The sequence below is a fragment of the Ursus maritimus genome, unplaced genomic scaffold (genome assembly GCF_017311325.1).
Source record: "Ursus maritimus isolate PB19 unplaced genomic scaffold, ASM1731132v1 scaffold_4, whole genome shotgun sequence".
Taxonomy (NCBI): domain Eukaryota; kingdom Metazoa; phylum Chordata; class Mammalia; order Carnivora; family Ursidae; genus Ursus; species Ursus maritimus.
The window spans coordinates 63331783-63350198 of NW_024426552.1; the positions used below are offsets into that span (position 1 = coordinate 63331783).

Below are 18416 nucleotides of genomic sequence, written 5' to 3' on the forward strand. Positions count from 1 at the left end.
TCCCATCAAGAAAATTAAGGATTTAATTAAAACTTTTCAGGAAGTATTTCAGTATTTACAGTTGTTGGTTATCCAAAAGCAATTTTGATGAGCAGGTCCCAGGAAATCTTAGCAAAAATTATGCTTCTTTTTGAAGAACTTTGGCTAATAACATAATAACATTCATTTTGGCAAACAGCCTTGTTTTGCTGCTACTAACACTTGCAGCAAATTTACCTTGGATTAAAAATTATTTTTTCCCAGAAAACTATAATCCAGGGAATCAAGCCTGACAGCAAGAAGAAATGGAATTGAGAAGTACTGTTAGTTTTCAAGGCTGACCCTGAAGCCATCAGTGATGGGTTACTTTAATTTTTTAATAAGGGAGAAAATAAATAAATTGAGATAGATTTTTTAATTAAGAGCAAGAAAGAGGAAGAAAGGGAGAGAGAAGGAAAGGGTTATATATTAATTTTTGCTTTTGTGTTGGTGTATTTTATTTTTTCACAATGTAAGTATATATTTTTTTAATTTATTTTTTAAAAGAGGAGTACCAAGAGCTTTAGCTGGTTCAGGTCTTTGTGTATGCATTTGCTTTCTGCTTCCTACCTGCACAGCCTCTGTCACAACTGGCTTGTGCCAAACTCCACATACAGAGCCTGATTTGCATAGCTCTCCTTTGTGTCAAAAAAGAAATCAGGGCTAAGTCTTGTGGCGGAGGATGTGAAGAAAGACTGCAGAATATTCTAGCTGATGAAAAGTGCTTTAAAAATCCTTTTCCAAATTCCTACAACTGCCTTTCTAAAAGCACTGGCTAACATTCTCATTCTAAGATCCTCTTTTAACATACCTTGATTTCCAAAGTACTTCTGAAATTGAATTAAAATGGAAGAGAAAATGAATTTAGTGTTTTTTGCCTAGTTTTAAAATGAGAAGCTGAAATTGTGTGCTTATTACTATTTTTTTTAATATGGAACAAAATCAGGAATGAATGCGAAGACCTGCTGCAGAGCCAGAGCAGGAAAATGGGTGTTGAATAAGGCAGCAAACTGCAGTTTCTGGAAACGAGGTCTATATATTAAAGAAGAACCAGGGCAGAGAGAATTAAACAAGCAGAAAAGATGGGTAAAAAAAGTAATGATGAACAATTATGCACACACGCACATATACCGACGCCCTCAAAAAACGGATTATGAAATCTAAGAATTCTAGTCCATAATTCATGTAAATGTGTTGCTGTGGAACTTATTTTTACTTCTCTCCATAAATACAATGTTGACACAGACAATAATATTCTTAGTTTACTGACTACAGTTAAGAGACATATCAGGAGTTGACTTTTTCCTAAAAAAACACAGAAACTGTTTCTGAAGAGGCTATAAATCTCTCTCTCTGCCCTCGTGCAGGTCTGAGATCTCACCCTACCTATTTCCAAATAAAAAACAGTAAGACAGTGCAGACATCTGGAAGCTAGAGTGAAGGCTTTAGTGAGCTGCCCATTTCTCGGAGAATTCTTTTCTGGTACTGCTGTTCTCTATGTATTATTAATCTATTTATATTTAACTCCAGCTATGAGTCCGCCTCTTCTAGCCACTGAACCACTTGCAAAGGAGAGACGAGGGAGACAAGGGCTGCTATTATTAGGCATCCTTGTGTGTGATGAGAGTGGACACAATTAAATAACACCATTTTGCTTCTTTGAAAATGACAGAGACTGTCTGGGGTGCACGACCCAGGGCTGGTTAACATAACCTTTCCCCTCAAGAGGGTAAAACTACAGAGATACATTTTTGAAGCACTTAATTAAGGCTTCAGCAAGGAGTGTGGGAAAATTACAGACCCATAAAAACCTTCCAGTTCTGGGAAGAGTAAATTTTCTCTGCAGCACTCGGTCACCGCTCATTTACTGCGTCATCGTGACAACATCGCAGAGTTCCACAAGGCTTTTACATAATCTGTAAACAGGGACAGAGAGGTGAGGAACAGAGAGGACGGGGACAAAGTTCGGACCTCCCACACAGTCACTTCCTCTCAGCTTTCCATTAAAGGGTGAGGCTGACGGGTGGCATTTTAAGATGATTCTGTGAAAAGGCGGAAACATTAATAATCAACACGGCGTGAAGGACGCTGGACGCCACTGCCACGGCTTGCTCACTCCTCCAGACGACGAGCGTCATTCAGTCATAATGAAGGCTCTTTAATGGGCCTCCCCCAAACCTTTTCCGATCAGGAAAGCCTGGAATCTGTAGGCAAGAAAGATAATCACGTTAAGTCTCCGCACGCAGAGTTCAAATGCTAATAGCCTTTACCATTTTCTCCCTTATTTTCTGTGCCTGTATGTCGGCCTGCTGTTCCTTAAAGAAACATCATTCTGAGGTTTGACTCAGATCAAATAATAAAATGAATTCTACCAAAATGGAAAACATTTGCCAACAGATTGGTGCAAGTGTCATCGAAATCAGGGAAGATGAAGGCGGCTCTCAGAACATCCACCAACTGCACTTTATATGAATCGCCCGCATCGTGAGAGGTTCTGCGTAGACAGCCCTGGAGCCCAAGCAAACGATATTCTTCTGTCATTTTATAATACAACTTTATCCCAGCATTCTTTTTGTTTCTTAGAACCTTATTTTCCCTTGGTCTGATTTTTTTTTCTTTTGTGTTGAGCAGGACAGAAGAAAATGCTTGTGCGTACAAAAGATTTCCCCTTACTTTTTTTTTTTTTAACCAGTTCTGAAAGTAAACTTGGAAATCACCTCTCTCCAAATTTAAGAACCCACTTTATCAAGAATAGATACAGACCTGATTACCTTCTCTTAGAAAGTATCTCTTCTCTATGACCTGTGAGAAACAAATAAAGATTTTAAGGGCTTAGCAAACATCCCTGGAAAAGCGGTTCACTGCAGTTGCCCCTAATGGGACTAAAAGGCTTATATCCAAATTAAGAGTCTTCTCAATAGTTACGGACATCTAGTACAATGAGTTACATCTAGTGCTAATAAGATCAGGATTGTGGGCGTATTTCCATAAAAGCTTGCCTCATTCCCTAAAGCATTAATAATAGATTAAAAAATAAATGAACACACAAAAATGACTAAATAATCAGAGAATGACATAATAACTCACGCAGTTCCCAGTGTACGGGAGCAAATCTGGCACAAGGTTTCCTAGTAGTCAGCCCAAAGATACAAAACAGAATCCATAAGATAAAAGCAGAGCACTTTTACTACTATAATAGTACAGCTATTCCTCACAGAGGAGTCTGTGTAATGTAGTGAACTGCCACGTCCCTGGGTGATAAATTCGGTAGGTGCCCAATGGAGATCAGAAGCATTCAATGAGCTTCTTTCCCTGGACTGAATCTGCACCCTTGATTCAGTCATTTCAGAACCGTCTGTATTTGGTCGGCAGGAGAAATGAGGTAGAGCAGTGGATGTATCTGCACAAATCCATCACTGCTATTGAAAAACAGCTCTCAAAATATATGCCCTAGTATAATGAGTTTAAAATGGGTTTAAAGTTAGAGTTTAAAATTCAGATGATAGAAAATAATTTTATTTTTATTTTTATTTTATTATTTTTTTTATTTAAAGATTTTTATTTATTTATTAGACAGCCAGCGAGAGAGGGAACACAAGCAGGGGGAGTGGGAGAGGAAGAAGCAGGCTCCTAGCGGAGGAGCCTGATGTGGGGCTCGATCCCGAAACGCCGGGATCACGCCCTGAGCCGAAGGCAGACGCTTAACCGCTGTGCCACCCAGGCGCCCCAAGAAAATAATTTTAAAAAATAATGAGGGGTACCTGGGTGACTCAGTCGGTTAAGCATCTGACTCTTGGTTTTGGCTCAGGTCATGATCATAGGGTGGTGAGATGGAACCTGCTCAATGGGGAGTCTGCTTCTCTCCCTCTCCCTCTGCCCCTACCCCCCTGCTTGCATGCATGCTCTCTCTCTCGAATAAATAAATCTTTTAAAAAAATAATGAATTCTGTTCTCTTCAGAAACTGTAATATTTGCAGAGGCAGTATGATTTTCTTTACACAGAGCTGTTGTGATTAAGAAAAGCCAATTAGATAAGAATATAGATTAGCTGAAGATTAACTCTAAGACACTGGAATCCAGAATTATGAAGCTAAGAATTCCCCTGTAAGAGCATGGCATCTTCTTCCACGGCTACTCCACCCTGCTTTCACTGGCTTGATGACCAAATCATCTGGATTCTATCGTTGAGACTGTGGCTGGGTTACTTTTAACCACAGGAGACCCAGGGTAAGGTTGCATTAACTGGTCCCAGAGGTAGAAAAGCTGGTTTGTGATTAGCATAGATCTCAAAATGCTTGATCCCATAAAAACCAACAAGAGGCTGACTTTCTTTCCCTCCACAGCAAGTCAGGAAAATCCTATCATTCTAGAGTGGGGAGGAATTACTACTAAAGGGAGTCTGGAGGAATAGCCAGATTCCCTCTTGGAAAATAAGTCTTCATACTAAATTCTGGAAGATATGATAGAAAACTGGGCAAAATTTAGTTGCTGGGTCCTGTGGTTTCAGGCAACCACCCTAGTCTGGAGATCTCGCCAACCTCCTAACCCACATACTTTTCACGGCTTTAGGTAATGAAAGAAAAGCTACCTTTTTGCTGTCGCTCATAATTCCCTACTCTCAACTTGCAGTGTCTTTCTCTTACCAAATCTTGCTCTCTTCTTAAATCTAACCTCCTTCTGATTTTTTTTTTTTAAATCAAGTCTTGCCTGACAACTCGGGTCACACTAGCCTATAAACCATTGTTTCTCTAGGATCTAACTTAATACATTTTAAAAAAAATTTTATTTTTTACTGACGTATAGTTGGCACACAGTATTATACTAGTTTCTAGTTATTACAACATAATAATTTGACAATTATATATATTATGAAATGCTCACTACAGTAAGTGTGGTTACCATGTTACCATACAAAGTTATTACAATATTATTGACTATATTCTTTATGCTGTACTTTTCATCCCCGTGACTTACACATTTTATAACTGAAAGTTTGTACCTTTTTATTCCCTTCACCAATTTCCAAATTAACAAATCATTAACAAATTTAAGCAATATATTGTGGAATCTTTCTGTGTCAGACAAGGATCTATAAGCTATTGCTCTCAGGGGACATAAGAGTGTATCAGATGGGGACATGGGTCTAAACTAAATGAAGTTCTTATGTTTGAAGTTTGAAAATAACGTGGAGAGAAAATCTGGTCTCTTGCAGTGCTTCCCAACATTTTTCATGTCATGGCACATTTAGAAAATACTAATATTTGTACAGCATACTGGGTTAGGTGAAGGGGGTTGCCGATCACTCAGCCCAGGGGACTCCGGCTGCTTGAACTGAGGGACTCACTATGTTGGCACACCTGTACCGATATCTGCCACAGTCCGGCTGGGAAGTTGTGCAATGAAGAAAAGATTTCCCAGTGGTCTAATATTAAACAGGGAGGGATGTGGGGCTTATCTTATCATGACATAATGGACAAAAGGGCCAAATATTAGATCCCTAAATGGTAAAAGAAAAATGATTCATAAAAAAGAGGTATGAGAAGGGCTGTGTCTTTCTTGCACCCTTAGAAGGAAATGTATAATACAGAAATTAATCTTTTTCAATAATACATACAGAAATACATTCTCTTTTACTTTACTATGTCATGTCAACACTAGACAAACACCTTAAACTTGGTCAACACTATGTGTGGTGCAGCCATTCGGCCTTGTGAAGGAAAGACGAACAGTGCTCTCAATTACCGGTATGCTGAGTCATTCTACATTTTCATTCCAGTTCAGGACATAAGATGATGCTAACAAGAGTCAATATTTGGAACACAAGCTTTCTGATAGGGAAAATTAGGGAATCTGGGAGATGACATAACCTTAAAAGTAAAGGTAACATCTGTGTGGAGAACAATGATAGCTGAGAGGGCAAAAAGAACTTTAGGGCTTCAACTCAGCAGACTCTCCTGGGTTCAGTGCCTTTTGTGGGGGTTGAGGGGATGTGAATAAGTAGAAAAAGAGCAGGAAAATAGGAAAACATAATTTGTTTTAAGGAGAGAAATTAGGAATCTTTTAAAACAACGCATTTAAATCCAGTAGCTTTCATCCTTTGCTTAGAGAACACCGGTGATAAAATAAATACGTCAGCAGCCCTTGAGCAATTATACCAACAGATAAGAGAGACCAAAACAAGTATTCAGGCTATGAAGTTCAGGACAAAGGCATAAAAGGCCAAAGCATTCTACAAAGAATATAAACTCTCATAATATACAAATTAAGTTTAAAAATAACTTAATTGAAGCTATTACCTTATCAAAAAACCTACTGAGCTTGACAGCATTGGAAGAACCTGCAGCCAAGCACCGCAGATTTGTGCAATCCTAGAAGACAAAACATAAGATGCACCATTAAAAGTTAAGAAACATAAACTCTTTGTTAGTCATTACTGTTCCTGTTGCACATTTCTATAATAAAATGTTAGGCATAATACTCTCATCAAATATTCAAGTAATTTTCAAGTTATGACGCACAAAGCAAAGAGGAAAGTGCTAAAAGGAAGGTAAGGCCACTTTTTGCTATTTATTGAATTTTAAAGGACATTGAACCAATGTATTCACCATCAAATAATTCATAAAGGAAGACAGGATTTCTGATCTCACGAATAACAAAACCAAGACACTAATCATGTGACCTACCTACATTTACCCTAAAAGCAGAAACAGAGCCATTAAAAACTGTTAACGCTTCATTTTTTAGTACTAGTCACCCACCAGCATCATCTAATTAAGTACTATGCAGTTCACACGAATAGCAGGAATCATGAAAATAAGGAATTAGATGAGCAATGAACACACGAAACAGCTGCCAGGGATTTCTCACTCGTTGAATGCAAAGTACTACACCACTTGGTAGGCCATAAAGATAATAATAAATGATAGATCTATCTTTTGGTAATAATAAGCAATAAAGAGTAAGTTTATTATTATTAAATATCATTATTATTTAATAACAATTAAATAATAATAAATAATAGATATATTACTATTAAATAGGATTTCGAAAAATAGGGAAAAAATGGGGCCCAGGAGAGACCAAACATTCTGGAACATTACAATGAGATAACTAGTAAATTACAATGATCAGTAAAGATCTCAAAAGGTTTATTATCGTTTTCCTGGAATTTCAGTGTTAAGTTGCTTTTACTTGTAATAATTAACTTGCCACCTCAAGAGATAGAGCACCTTGAATTTTACCTCAAATACCACCTAAGACCAAACTCTGAAGACACCGTGTAGGCTCCTTTACAAAGATGGTATTTGTCTTTCAGTTGCAGATGGTGTGTGTTCCTTGGGCAATTACTGAAATCACTGTTGTTGCATTTATTCTATTTTGTAATCTCTAAAACCACATGATTCCTTTCGGTAAATTTTGTAATAATCACCTATTTTATCCACATATAACATTTTGAGGCTCACATTTTTAATTTTGGCTGGAAACTAGAATACATTTTCTAAAACCACACACAAAAAAGAGACTACAACAAACTTTTCAAAAATCATAGAGTACTAGAAAAATTAGGTCCTTGAAAGCCAGCAAGTTTTGAATCTGAGTATCCGTCCCAACATCTCTAGATTGTGTGACATTGGTTAGGTTACTACGCCTTTAAATTTGGGCTTATTCATTTGTGATATGAGGATAACATAACACTTATCCTACAGGATTTTTGTGTAAATTAAATAAGTCAATGCATGTCTGGCACATACACAGCAGGTACTGAAATATTAGTTCCCTTCTCTTTTCATTCTAAGAAAGTGCTATCAGATTGAATTTTCAGGCACAAAGCACCTAACATAATAAAAAAGTTAATTCCGTGTATGGATCAAATAGACTGAGACATCATCGTGCGAACTGTTGTACTTGAAATGTCTGAACACGTTTATATGGCAGTTGGGGCACGTAAGAGACAAACCTAAGGCAGACTCGTGTTAGACATGTTTTACAAAATGGCTATTGATTACATGGTCATCACAATGTCAACACTTCAGAGATGATTCCAAATAGAGCTACAGTGCTAAATATAAAAACTAAATCAAAGAGCAAACAAGCAGAACCTCCCAAAACCTAATTCTAGGGCTCACAGTTACAGGTTGACTAGGCCAGAGAAACACTATGATTATAGGATGAGGATTTTAGAGTTTAAAGAGCCATCTGCCACTGATCATGGCTGAGGGCAAAGACTGAAGATTAATAGCTTTAAATAGCTTGTCTAAGCTTAAGAAAGGAATATTAACTAGGGAAGATGCTTCAGTATAATCACTTTGAAGTAAACAGAGAAAAATCTGTCCTAGACACAATAAGCCTAACAAGATTTTAAAAAAATAAGTAATCATCTCCCTGTTTATAATTTAAACCAACTTGTTTTTCAGGCACAAGATGGTAACTTTGATTCCATCTTTGATATATACATTTATGTTGATTCTTATGTTTTTTTATAGTTTTAAGTAAATTCATATAGCAACCAAAGATGCTAGCACTAATATTGTCACATTACATTTTTACTTGAGGCTTTATACTTACTTGCTGAGTCTCTCTGACTGCTATCTCTTTTTGAAACTCGTATCAAATTTTCCTCCTCATTTTTTCTTCCCCTGCATCCTCAAAACCCTCTTGTTGTTTCTGCTGTGTTCTTGAAGCTGTACACTGACAACAGGCCAAAAGTATGTTGTATATGAAGTCTGGGCAAACCATGTGCCAAGGTACCACCACTTGAGTACCTTTATATCTCGTTAACAATTAAAAGATGGCCCTGCCTTTGCAAGGAAAATAGGAAAAACACATACCTAGGTGATTGTCACAGAAACCCACAGGCACTACAAATAGATACATTCCAAAATACATTGAAAGTAATTACTGGAACAAATGAAGTGTATTCATTCCCACTGGAAATAATGTTCAAAGTAACTTCTGCACTGCTTCAACAAGGATATTGTATACTCTGTGTAACAGGAGTCCTCTGGAATACCATGGCCCAGTGCAACGAGCTTTTGCACTCAATATTTACACTGAATGTTCCATGGTGGCGGGTGAGAAAAATAAGGTACCCCCACTACAAAGCAGAATGTAAAAAACAATGGAATGGCAGGCAGAAGTTGATTCCGTTACGGGGTAGAGGTTGGTTTGAACCAACCAGTGTTCACAAATGTTGATTTACAGAGAAAGGGCATCAGAATTACCTGAGTCATTAGTTAAAATTACAGAGTCTTGGTCCTCTTGTCAGACCTTATGAATAAAAAGCTCTAGCTGTGGGGCACTTATTCAAATTTTTTCACAGCTACATCGATAACATGAATATGCAGTCAGGTTTGGATAATCAGTGATCTAGATGATTTCTAAGAGTTCTTTCAACCTAAGATTCTAAATGTTAGCTAGAGAATAATTAAGTGGAAAATAGGCTTAATTGTAGCGCACTGGCTCTGGAGTCAGAGTGCCTGGTTTGACCTGTGTCACTATGGCCTAGCTACCTCTCTCTGGTTCTAATTTTCATCTTTAAAATGGAAATACAGTACCTACCTTATAGTGTTGATAGGAAGACAAATCTGAGGTAATGTACAGAAAGCACCAGAACAGTGCATGGCACATAGTAAGTGTTCAGTAAATTATAGTCCTTAGTGTTATTAAACCATCACTACCACCGTATGCTGGAATTGCCGGGGCACTGAATATGTTGCAGAAATCCTACTTGTGAACAACGACATATAAACCGTGACCAAAACTGCTGGCCGGGATCCTTCTCTGGGCAACACCATCTGGCTTACGTGAGAACTTTTCTTAGCCTTTTTAGTGGCTGGGTGAAACTGAGCTACGTATCTCAGGAAAAACCTCAATGCTCTATATACACAAGTTTGTCTGAACCACTGCTCATGAAGCACTCCTAGTTTACACTTTGAAGTTGTCTCATTTATCTATCTGTTTGCCCTTTAAGTTAAATTCTGTAGTTTAAGAAGCTGAGAGGCTTTTCTAAAGCAAGAATAATCAAGGTGTCAGTGACCCTTCTTTGTTACCTTAATTATTTTGATTTTGGTATGATCTTAAAAAATCTTTTCAAGAAAGAGCCCAAGATTTGTATTATACACAGAACAAAGTTTGAACATTTCAACAGACCAGCATACAAGGAAGTTGAACTGACTGTCCCCATCTGACAGTCGACGTTGATTCCAATCTTCACTACATTTTGGACTAGAACCCAAGTGCCTGATTTTAGTATAAAGCTTCTTTCATGATAATTAATGACTTGTTAAGTCTTTGGTTTTGCCTTTACCTAATGATAACACAAATATACATTAGTGAAAATACATACCAAATTAATTTCTTCTGCATTGAAATCCTCAGCCAGGAAAGCAGTTCTAGTTAAAACTTCATGGCGCTTGGTTTCATGAATCTGATCCAGTTTAGTCCCTATTACCAACAGGGGTATTTGATTATCAGCAAACTGCTCCCGGTCATAATCCCTGTGATAAATAATAATGAAGAGGTGAATAAGGGACGCCTGGGTGGCTCAGTTGGTCAAGCGTCTGCTTTCGGCTCAGGTCATGATCTCAGGGTCCTGGAATCAAGTCCCACATCGGGCTCCTTGCTCAGCGGGGAGTCAGCTTCTCCCTCTGCCTGCTGCTCCCCCTGCTTGTGCTCTCTCTCTGACAAACAAATAAAATCTTTTTAAAAAAAAGAGCTGAATAGAATTTACTTCTCTGATACAGACGAATAATGTTTAAATGCAAGTAGTTTATACTATTTTACTAATACTTTACTGACTCTTGCTCATCTACCACCTATAAACCTCCTTTGTCCCAATTTCTTCCATCTCCTTGTTCATTTATCAACCCATCCTCACCATCTATAGAGTTCCAACTATTCATCTAACTATTCAAATTTTATTTTCATGAGTCTCTATAGACGACTTGAATAACTAAATGCCCACCAGGTATCTGAAAGTAGGCTGATTTGACTTCTCTCAAAGCTCTGGCTGTGATAGCTCAGGAATTCTTCTAGGTAGATACAGAGAGTGGATTCAAACCTCAGCGGAGCGAAAACACAAGAACCTAGCATGGCACTCAAACCTTTTGCCAGAGGGAAAAATGGCAAGCCTCTAGGGTATGCATAAGTTCTATACCTACCATATACATTTCTGTCTATGAATAGTAAAGAAAAATAGATCATTTCAGGAAATTAAGAAACAAGGAGGCTGAAGGCCAGAAAAATCAGCCATAGATAATGAAAGCCTGTCACAAGAGCCATGAGAGACAGAGGACAGGTGATGAATCACCTAGGGTACGGGGCCTTGGGTCACTGGCTATTACAATCCTTTTTTCCCCCCCTATTTTTACTCAAAGGACAGAGCAGTGTTTTCTTCTATTACTGAAAGGAACATAGAGCCCAGTATCGATCAATTAATTTAATTCTATTCACATATGAGAAATAAAACAGATTTGGATTTCCGACCTGTTATAAGCTCAATTTACGATAGTCAGCAAAATCTGGCTGCAAACACCTTATGACAGTAAATCAATATTGCACAATACAATCAATACAACCCAGTTGAGCATAGCTTTTCTTCTTCCTTTGACATTATTTTCTTTCTCTTTGAATAATCTAAACTGGGGGTGTGTAAGTGGGTGTGTGCAAAATTACCAAATCTTTTTGCACTTCACAATAACCTTACAGAGCCCCAGTTATTGTTCGGCATTGGAACACAAGCATTTTGAACTATGTAACCCCCTATTTCTTTTTTTTTAAACCCCCATTTCTTAAAAATATTATCATTCTATTTATTGCATCAAAGCCAATGGTAGCTTGAATTCAAGGCTGTTGATTCTGTTTACCAATATCAACACTGACATAGGAAACACGGTCTAAAACTGAAATTTGCCTTGTTAGAGAATACAGTTTTGAGAGCGTCCTCCTTTAGGGATTTCCTTTTCTTATACTAACTCTGGCTCACATACAAATTTTTGTATATATTTTATCAACCATCATCTTTGGTAGACATACATCTCTGTCACTTGTAGTCTTGTATAATCTCTTGTACGTTAACAAATATAGGTATTGTATGTATAACATAGCATGATATATACATTGCACAGTAACATATATGTGTATTACATATGTAACCTACATATGCTGCCACATATATTTATTTGTTCTTTTATCTTTTTAGCTTTACTTTTTACTCACTTTTTCATTAATCTTACATCCAATTTGAAATTTGACTTCAAAATCCATTTTTTTAAAAAACAGATGAAAAACTGATGGGGAATTTTATCATGGATGGATAAGGCTGGTAACATCACAAAGAGACAGAAAACCAGGTATTGTAATTATATGCATAATACCACTTGGGCAAGAACAAAAAAATCAAAACCCTGCATCTTTTATACCTTCCTTTTATATTTAACTATCATTTTAGGGAAGATTTAGGATTCAGAGAAACAAGTTAAGCAGACACTCATTACAGGGATACACAGCCAGCAAAATCCAGAATACAAAAAACTGGACAGGACAAGCAAACCATCTTTTACAAATGAACTGCCAGAGAGCAAAAGAACAACAAAAAAAGAAAGGGAAACGTAAGATTAAAAGAAACTTCATAAACTAAATACAATGAGTAGACCTTATCAATATACCATTTTGAACAAACCAACATTCAGGAGAATTTGGAGAATTGAAATAATATTTAATATTAAAGAATTATTGCTAAATTTTAAGTGTGACAATTATATTTTGGTTTTATTAAAAAGTCCTAATCATTTAAACACAGAAGTATATACAGATGAAATCATACAATGTCTAGGATTTGCTTTAAAAAATAAATGCAGAGACAAACTGTGTTCATGGATTGGAAGATACAACAAAAATTCTCCCCAATTTGATCTATCTTAATGCAATTCAATCAAAATCCAAGCCAAATTTTTGTCAATATAGACAAGTTGATTTCAAATTTATATGGAAATGCAAATGAACTAGAATAGCTAAACAATTTTGAAAAGGAAGGAACCACACTGCCTAATTTTAAGACTTACTATAATGCTATATAATAATGAAGACAGCGTCATACTGGTCAAGGTACAGACATACATATCAACTGTACAGAATTAGCATCTCAAAACAGAACCATATAAATAGGTCAACTGATTTTTGGCAAAGGAGTAAAAGCAATTCAATGGAGAAAGGATCATCTTTTTAACAAATGGTATTGGAACAACTGGACATTCATATATGAAAGTCAATCTCAATCAAAACCTCACACATTATAACTAACTCAAAACAGATCACAAATCTAAAAGCAAATTTTCAACAATAAAATTTCTAGGAGAAACATAAGAGAAAACCTATATGATCTGAGATTAGGCAGAGTTGTTAAACATGATACCAAAAGCACAATAATACATAAAGGAAAAAATTAAGAAATCAGACTGCATCATGACGAAAAACTAATGCTTGAGAGACAACTGTTAAGAGAATGAAAAGACGACCTATAGACTGGGACAAAAATTTTGCAAATCAAACATCTTAACAAAGTGTTATTCTGGAGGGTATATTCCCATGATTGCTGAACCATTTCACACTGAAACTGAGTAAATCTGGGCTTACCCATTTGTTACCAATACTCCAGTTGGCACCAAATCCCTGTTGAGAGCTTCTAACGACCAACGATACAAGTTTTGGGATGACTTCTTATTTGTTAAGTCATGTACTAAAATAATACCTAAAATAATCAAAGAAAATAATGTCAGTACTGCAACAATTCCTCTTCACTTCACACTAGTAAAGGGAGGCTTAGTGAATACAAGTGTTACGTTGCTGAATAAACCTAGCATTTCAGTATGATTAACAAACTCAGACATGATTATTTTAAAATATCCTCTACAAATTCCTACAATTAATTACAAAATTTTCTTTTATAATAATTTTTTATTATGTTATGTTAGTCACCATACAGTACATCCTTAGTTTTTGATGTAGTGTTCCATGATTCATTATTTGCGTATAACACCCAGTGCTCCATGCAATATGTGCCCTCCTTAATACCCATCACTGGTCTTTGTCAGTTATATAACTCTAATTCTACAGGGCCTGATGAAATATCATTAAGCTTTTAGACTGTTTTTGTTTCCTTCATTCAACACTTAACGAGTGGCTGCTCTGCTTGTCCTAATTGAACTACCTCATCAATAAAAGGAATCAAAAGTACTTCAAGTATATAAGAAATTATATTCCTACAAAAGTTAATTGTTTCTCCACTGTGCATAGTACTGTCATAGATGTGACATATACACTATTACTTATACTCAATAAAAACATTAAATCATAAAAATTTACTAAAAATATAATGATTTAATTTGATATAATTGCTATTTTTCAGCTGACAAAATGTATTCCTGTAAGTCACCTGAGCCTAATCAACTCAAAAGTCCAATTTTTTTAGTTCTTTGAATTAATGGCTAGCTATAAAAGCTTGATACCTTAGTTAATAAAGCAAAAGAAACATGTCACTAGAGGAGGGGAGGGAAAGACAGTCAAAAAAATATGTATAGTAGAAAACAGATGGACCTTTGAGAGATTGAGGAAAAAAACCAAAATGTAATGAGGGTCAGAAATACAATTAAATATAATCAAATAAGATAGCAGACAGAAAAGCAAAGCAGGTTAACTATTACAATATTACAGACAAAAGAGGAAAAGCTTTAATGCCTAGGAGAATTTAGAGTTAATCATCTTGTGGTCAAAAGACTACAGATTTCAAACCCCCAACCTTTTACTATGTTATGTAGATTCTATTGTGAAGAGAGGATGTGAAACTGATGATTCTTCTATCTTCAAGATGTGAGATGTCAATTCGAAAAAGAAGGTCAGAAGAGTTAGAATTACTTGGCTCCTCTGGTTTTTACAGACATTTGTGCAAATAAGGTGCTTGTGCAAGTTACGGTTGTCTTGTTCTAGCTAGCTCAGATAAATCTGGCATCTAGAACAGAGAAACAGAGATTTGACACCTGCCCCATATTCAACTGTACTCCCTCTACCTTCCTCAATAAGGGCTTCAATGAGGCATTAAGGACATAAGACACAGGACAGATTTTAGAAAGGAATAAAGAGCTACCATTAAAGAATATAGATTATAGCTAACATCTATTCAGCACTTATGTGCTACACATTGTGCCTTACATGTGTTATCTAATTTGATTTTCAGAACAGTCTTCTGAGAAGGAATTATCATCTTCATTTTACATATGTGGAAACTAAGGTTCAGAGAGGTTGAGTCACTTGCCCGGAAGTCACATGGTAAGTGAGGTAGCCAGAATTTGAACTCAGGTAATCTCACAGTAAAAGACTGGAGGAACGCAGAAGTAACTTTAAGGCAAAGGAGTGGTAGATATTTCTCTTCTCCCTTACTTTCCAGAAGATTTTTGACATATCAAAAAACTATGGGTGAGACTTTTGTTTGGGAGATGAAAGGATTAGAAAGGCCTAGATGAGCTATTAGCTGGACAGGGAGTTTATTTTTTGAGGATCTCCTTTTAATGCTTTTGAGCTTTTAAGGGCATTTGAGCACCCTTTTCCCTTCTTTTCCCACTTTTCATTTGGGCTGAGAGTTCTTGCTTCATAGACTATGGGCTAGAAGGGACATACTGGGGCCCAAAGGAAAGAAGTCAGTGTGATAGTTGATCAGAATATGTTCTGACCTTAGAAAGTAAAGACACTTTACAGGTTTCCTTTAATTGCCAGCCTAACTCATCACAGTGGGAGGAAGGTAGGGTATTGAGAGAAGAAAGTTACTGTTAAGAATAAAGACTGCACATTTGAATGAAGTGATCCTTATGCTCTGTTTCTTAGGAAACTAAGGATGGTAGATGGAGTAAAGAACCTTCAGTGCTAAGTTTATTATTTATTTATAGTTTTTATCTGAACTCTTTCTCAAAAAGATCTAAACAGCAAAAGTGTTATATAACCAAACCTCTTTGTCAGATCAGATTGGTATCAACTTTGACAAGTCATTTGACTGATATAATCCAAATTTATCACTTGATTCTAGATCTAAACCAGGCTTCATTTCTTTCTCTCCTATTCTCTAAGAAGTCACCTAACACTATACTGTTTTTCCCATTTATATACATTCTATTAATATACACCGTTTATCATGTGCTTTCTTGCATGACAATGTCATATATTAGTGTCACCATCTTACAAATGTGTTTTGTTTCACTTAGGAATGTTCTGTTTCTTCAAACAGATTGTGACACTTTCAGATAGAATTCTGAGCTAAATGGGACACAGGTCTGAATTAATATAACTCATCCTGTACTTTATAGTATGTATATCCAATGACAAGGATACCTTATCTACTTCATTTTGTAGTATCCACAACACCTTATGTTATGGGAAGATAAGATATTGAAAAAGGAATATAAGGAATGAAGAAGGTACTGAATAATTACAATGTTTACCTGATACTGAGTGTGATCTAAACATAGTACAAATGAGGTGCAATTAAGAGCTAAGCATCTACCAGAGGCAAAAGGGTGAGGTGCCAAATATTGGACATCAATCAGAGACAAGTTGAAATTATATTACACAGTAAAAGAAGCATTTAAAAAATGAAATAAAAAAAGGGGCAAAAGATTAAAAAACAACAACAACAAAACCCTCTATAGGTAAATTACAGGATTGGTGGTTTAGTCCCTTGACACAGTAGGCACCCTATGAATTCCAATTTTGGTCTCTATTACACACCTCCATCTGGAAGTCTGCTCCAGGTATTTGACTATCTGTACTCCTAATAACACTCTTAGGCAGCTCTTTATAATTAAATAGGATTCTTTGTAAGAGGCAGATGAAAGAAATTTCTGTATTTCTGTGACATCTGGCTTAGACTATGGGACTCCTAATGGTTTTTTCTATTGGACATACTCAATAGACTGGAGAAATGGCACTCCCAGTGGAGTGTTTTGAAAGTTTCAGGTTTTATGCCAAGTACCCAAAATAAAATTTTATTTATTTAGTTTATGACAATAATATCAATACAAACACTTAGACAAAGAAAATATTTAATGTTCTGAATACATGGTTAGAATCTAGTAACAAATTCAAATGTGATATGCAGATTTAAATTAAGAGTTGTGAGTATATTAGATCTTTCTTAAAATAAGATGCTAGCATCCCACAGCATTCTATATCAGATCATCTATACTCCTAGGCCATTAATATATGGTAGAAATAAAAAATGCTTTACCATTTACAGAGTTGTAGAACACCGCTCTTGTGCTTTTCACACTGCTGGCACTGCCCACAGAGCCTCCAACATCCCATAATTCTATATAGTAGGTCTTCTCTTCTGGGGTTCCTTCTTTGTAGTCATGAAGCTAACAAATCAATCCATCAAAGTCATTATTATAGTCAGTAAGAACATTGGTAGCACCCTCATTCTAGTTCAGAGCACTGGGCATGCCATATCTGCATGACTCTTCATATCATTCCCATACCACCTCTGACTCTGATCGCCTCCTATCTTTCAAGCTTCCTCCCTCCAATACTCCAACTCTCATAATAATCCTACTACTATTTACAGCTCCCCTTCCACTTCCAAATCCTCACTTCCTTCCTAAGTATAAATTCCACGATTTGTCATTTTAGTCACTCCTTTGCCCCTTTCTCACACTATATTCAACTGACAAAATTCCAACTTTGACTATATCTACCTTTCCCCCAATTCCATGTCTGTAACCAGCTAGCTGGATGAGAAGCTCAGAAAAATAACACATTCAAGCTGACTAGATTCATTTTAAATTCAAGTCTACCTTTGGAGCTGTCCTTTAATCAGTTTTGTAGCCCATTTCCTCTTATCCTCTCCTAGATAACTATTTCATATTTTCTCTTCTTTTTCAAATTTCCAGTATCTCTTCCCTATCCTTAAGAACAGCTAAGAACCTTGCTTCCTGAGACAGAAGCAACAGAATAGAATTTCTACAACCTGCTCTTCATATATCTATCTACCTCCCTGGATCTGTGCCCATATAATCTGCTTTCCCTCCAGCTATCACAGATAAACTGTGTCCCCATGGTCAAACCCCCTTCTTATGCATGAGATCTCATCTTCTTTTTCTTATCAAAGGGTGTAGTTCTATCAATTCTTCCTTTTATCATCAAATTTTCCCACTTTGTTGAATTACTTCCACCAGCATACAAACATGCTATAATTTTTCCAATCTTAAAACAACCTTCTATTGACCTTATGTCCTCTTCCAGCTATCATACCACTTCTCTGTTCCTTTTTACAGCAAAAGCTCTCTAGAGAGTTGTCTATTCTCGACAGTCTCTAATTCTTTTCCTTACATCTTCTTTAGAATTCACTCCTATGACAC

At 36.4% G+C, this 18416-nt stretch overlaps 1 protein-coding gene across 1 annotated transcript in view; it reads right to left on the reverse strand.

The window, feature by feature from the left end:
* The window catches only part of RABL3 (RAB, member of RAS oncogene family like 3), a 36740-nt gene continuing 18324 nt past the window's right edge, over positions 1 to 18416 (reverse strand). The window contains exons 3-8 of the mRNA XM_008708189.2: positions 17288 to 17417; positions 13651 to 13765; positions 10364 to 10514; positions 6315 to 6386; positions 2782 to 2820; positions 1 to 2222 (exon numbers count right to left, since the gene is read on the reverse strand). Coding sequence (XP_008706411.2) covers positions 2157 to 2222; positions 2782 to 2820; positions 6315 to 6386; positions 10364 to 10514; positions 13651 to 13765; positions 17288 to 17417 — 573 coding nt within the window. The 3' untranslated portion in view covers positions 1 to 2156. The remainder of the gene's footprint in view (positions 2223 to 2781; positions 2821 to 6314; positions 6387 to 10363; positions 10515 to 13650; positions 13766 to 17287; positions 17418 to 18416) is intronic.